General features: G+C 49.6%; 1 protein-coding gene across 4 annotated transcripts in view; it reads right to left on the reverse strand.

The window, feature by feature from the left end:
• Positions 1 to 1,052: 1,052 nt before the first annotated feature.
• The window catches only part of LOC133136345 (FYVE and coiled-coil domain-containing protein 1-like), a 37,481-nt gene continuing 34,209 nt past the window's right edge, over positions 1,053 to 4,324 (reverse strand). For all 4 annotated transcript variants that reach the window (XM_061253772.1, XM_061253770.1, XM_061253771.1 and 1 more), the window contains 3 exons: positions 3,885 to 4,101; positions 3,200 to 3,309; positions 1,053 to 2,859 (listed from right to left, as the gene is read on the reverse strand). In XM_061253772.1, coding sequence (XP_061109756.1) covers positions 2,784 to 2,859; positions 3,200 to 3,309; positions 3,885 to 4,101 — 403 coding nt within the window. In that variant the 3' untranslated portion in view covers positions 1,053 to 2,783. The remainder of the gene's footprint in view (positions 2,860 to 3,199; positions 3,310 to 3,884; positions 4,102 to 4,324) is intronic.

Here is a 4,324-nt window from a genome sequence, read left to right on the forward strand (position 1 = left end):
AGACAGATATTACTAGAGATGAGACAGACAGGCAGAGAGAGAGAGAGAGAGTGAGAGCGAGAGAGAGCGAGACAGAGGGAGAGAAAGGATGGATGTGCCTAAACTGTCTGAGCCTGCAGGCCAGTGGAGGATGGGATTCCCTACAGCCGAGCTCCTCTCCGGGTTTCTCCCCATCAGGGAGAGTTCTCTGATCGCTGCTCCAGGGTTTTTCCTGTTTCTTCCCTCCTGTGAATCTGTGAAGCGTCTTTGGGACTGTCTGCTGTGTGAAGCGTCTTTGGGACCGTCTGCTGTGTGAAGCGTCATTGGGACCGTCTGCTGTGTGAAGCGTCTTTGGGACTGTCTGCTGTGTGAAGCGTCTTTGGGACCGTCTGCTGTGTGAAGCGTCATTGGGACCGTCTGCTGTGTGAAGCGTCTTTGGGACTGTCTGCTGTGTGAAGCGTCTTTGGGACCGTCTGCTGTGTGAAGCGTCTTTGGGACTGTCTGCTGTGTGAAGCGTCTTTGGGACCGTCTGCTGTGTGAAGCGTCTTTGGGACCGTCTGCTGTGTGACGCGTCTTTGGGACCGTCTGCTGTGTGAAGCGTCTTTGGGACCGTCTGCTGTGTGAAGCGTCTTTGGGACTGTCTGCTGTGTGAAGCGTCTTTGGGACTGTCTGCTGTGTGAAGCGTCTTTGGGACTGTCTGCTGTGTGAAGCGTCTTTGGGACCGTCTGCTGTGTGAAGCGTCTTTGGGACTGTCTGCTGTGTGAAGCGTCTTTGGGACTGTCTGCTGTGTGAAGCGTCTTTGGGACCGTCTGCTGTGTGAAGCGTCTTTGGGACTGTCTGCTGTGTGAAGCGTCTTTGGGACCGTCTGCTGTGTGAAGCGTCTTTGGGACTGTCTGCTGTGTGAAGCGTCTTTGGGACTGTCTGCTGTGTGAAGCGTCTTTGGGACCGTCTGCTGTGTGAAGCGTCTTTGGGACCGTCTGCTGTGTGAAGCGTCTTTGGGACTGTCTGCTGTGTGAAGCGTCTTTGGGACCGTCTGCTGTGTGAAGCGTCTTTGGGACCGTCTGCTGTGTGAAGCGTCTTTGGGACTGTCTGCTGTGTGAAGCGTCTTTGGGACCGTCTGCTGTGTGAAGCGTCTTTGGGACCGTCTGCTGTGTGAAGCGTCTTTGGGACTGTCTGCTGTGTGAAGCGTCTTTGGGACTGTCTGCTGTGTGAAGCGTCTTTGGGACTGTCTGCTGTGTGAAGCGTCTTTGGGACTGTCTGCTGTGTGAAGCGTCTTTGGGACTGTCTGCTGTGTGAAGCGTCTTTGGGACTGTCTGCTGTGTGAAGCGTCTTTGGGACTGTCTGCTGTGTGAAACGCGCCACACAAATACGTCTGAACTGAATGAAAACAGCGCAGACCTGTGGTTAGAGGCTGAATATAAACCGAGATGTCAGATCCGTGCCGGATATTGTAGCGTATCGATATACTCAGAAATACAGTAACAGTGGAGGCGCAGTTCTGTTCTACAAGGATCGAATTTCCCAAATGTACCCTGAAGTACAGTAATGTGCTCTTTGGACACAGTAATGAGTACTCTTTCCATGCAAAAAAAAGGTACAAATTGATTATATATTGCTGCTTTTTATATACCTATAGGGTACCACCGCAGTGACAAGCATTTGTAACTTTTTTGGCACTTTTGGACTTTATTTCTGTGAGAGCACTGATTGTGTCGATCTGTTTTGCAGAGCCCCATAGTGAAGGGACGGTGGTTGGGTTATTAAAAGTAATGATAATAGCCTGAAATGAAACACGTCCATTGTGCAAGATGTGTCCGACCCACTGAGATGAACCGAACACTGCAGAGGTAAACAAGCTACAGCAACTGACATCACAGAGTTGTGTAACAATACTGTAGGACAGCTCATCCCCACAAACACTGTTCTGACATTATACTGCTGCTCAGAATCATGGCTTTCACAGGCTGTGTCCAAAAAAACGCATACTACATACTACATACTGAATATGTATACTATCATTCAGCATGCACAAAGCGACTTCAGTACACGAGTATAAAGGAAGAAGGACGAGTCTTTGAAGAACTAGTGGACTCAGTGACGCATGCCGCTTTAAGCACAGTGCACACTGATGACAGCAGGTACTTGATTTGACCTCGTATAAGAAAAACATAAAAAAATATTTTAAAAATCTTAACTACTTTAACTACTTTTTGCTAAGCAAAGTGCAAGGTATCATCTGGTTTGAAAACTGCTTGGGTCGTGATTAATCACAATGCATTATGGGATACTCGTGCCAGTGCGGTGTCCACTGCTTGCATTCTATGACATTTCACAGAATGTAGCATGACATCCTATTTTAAGCAACTATGGTTTTAGACTTATTAATATTATTTAGGCACACTAAATAGTAAGCCAGTACGTGATTGTGGACGCAGCCATGATGTAGTGGAGCTCAGGAGGTAAACCTTATGACCGACAATGTGCTAGAAAAGTGTTCATAAGACTGTTACACTGATTCTACCTGAAAGGTATGTAGCTACAGGAAATGGAAACAGTATTTTTGTCAAAATCTCAGCCTTTGAGTAACCCTGGCACTGACTGGCTGCTGGGTTGGTGACATTATCAGTGTAAAAAAAAACAAAAAAAAACATACAAAACAGGCCGAGACAAAGTGCCCTGTGCGCGAGATACAGGAGCGTGCACGTGGCCCATGAGCGTGCATGTGTCTGTGCTAAAAAAAAAACCGGTTTGCGGTTTGGCACACCAGGGGGAGGTCAGAAACAGGTGAAGACTCCGCCCACCGCTCAGGAAGAATCCCTCCCATCATGCACCAGGGCCTTGTCCACAGCCAGGCGGTACAGAACATTCTTAGAGACAAACCTGAGGAGAGAAAGACATGCAGAAATGACATGGGAGAAATGACTGAGCTTGCCTGATGGTTTTGGAACCTGTGAAAGATCAGACCAGCACAGGGGAGATCAGACCAGCACAGGGAAGATCAGACCAGCACAGGGAAGATCAGACCAACACAGGGAAGATCAGACCAGCACAGGGGAGAATCTGACAAGCACAGGGAAGATCAGACAAGCACAGGGAAGATCTGACAAGCACAGGGGAGATCTGACAAGCACAGGGGAGATCAGACCAGCACAGGGGAGAATCTGAATCCCAAACAGTGGCGTACTGGACCAGGCGTACAGGGACAGCCCAGCCGGCTCACCTGGAGAAGGAGTTGTCGAAGATAAGCAGGTAGGTTCCCGGGTTCTTCAGCAGGAGCTGGCCGTGGACCTCCTCTTTGTGCGAGTTACAGCGGGTCAGAGGGAGCAGAACCTAAACAGCCAATGAGAGCAGAGAGGTGCACCCGGCGAACCAATGAGGATGCAGTAAAGAGGATAACCTGCATGCGCACAGAGGAGCTGAACCAATGAGGGAGAGCTTAAAGACGAGCTAAAATCAAAATTCACTTCTTCATCAATTTAGTCAATACTCAACAGCCAAACGACCGTGGATTAACGTATATACTCCAGAAAAGTGAGACATTTGCAATACCTGTTTCTTTTCACACCGAGGACACCTGGAAAACGATTTGAATCGATTTGAGTTTTTACGTCATCGGGTACCAGTTGCCGTGCATGTCGAGCAAATGTCCCTCAGTGTCCCGTGCCCCGCCAATCAACATCCGTTCCCGTAGCGACGCATGCTCTTCCCCCCAGAGCCACAGGCTATGGCTCTGCTTCCCCCTCCTCACCGAACATCAATCACATCAACGCCCCAGCCTTCACATATTCACGTAGTGCTGCTCTAACTTCAGCTCGTCTTTAAGCATTGAGAGAAGGTTCCACACATTTGGACATAGCGGTTTGGCAGCGTTGAGAGACAGAGGTAACGAGAGGGGCTGTGGGTACCTTGGCCTCCTGCAGGGGGCAGTGGGGCCCCTCTCTGTAGACCAGGCCGAAGGAGATGCTCTTGGGCTCGGAGGAGAAGGCCCAGCGGAGGGTGGTGCCGGCCTCCCCCACCTCCACACAGACCAGGCTGTAGCCGCTGGACTTTATGAAGAGCTCGCGGGACGGAGAGCCGTCTCCGGACTCCGCAACCTCCGCTAGAGAGAGGGGCACGCTCAACCTGCGGGACACACATAGCATGACATAACATAACGTAGAGTAGCGTAGCGTAGCACAGCATAGCATGACATGACATAATGTAGCGTAGAGTAGCATAGCGTAGCATAGCATAGCATGACATAATGTAGCATAGGATAGTACAGCATAACATAGCATAGCATGAGAGCATAGCATAGCATGACATAGCATAACATATAATGACATAAAATAGCATAGCATAGCAC

The sequence above is a fragment of the Conger conger genome, chromosome 9 (assembly GCF_963514075.1).
Source record: "Conger conger chromosome 9, fConCon1.1, whole genome shotgun sequence".
Lineage (NCBI taxonomy): Eukaryota > Metazoa > Chordata > Actinopteri > Anguilliformes > Congridae > Conger > Conger conger.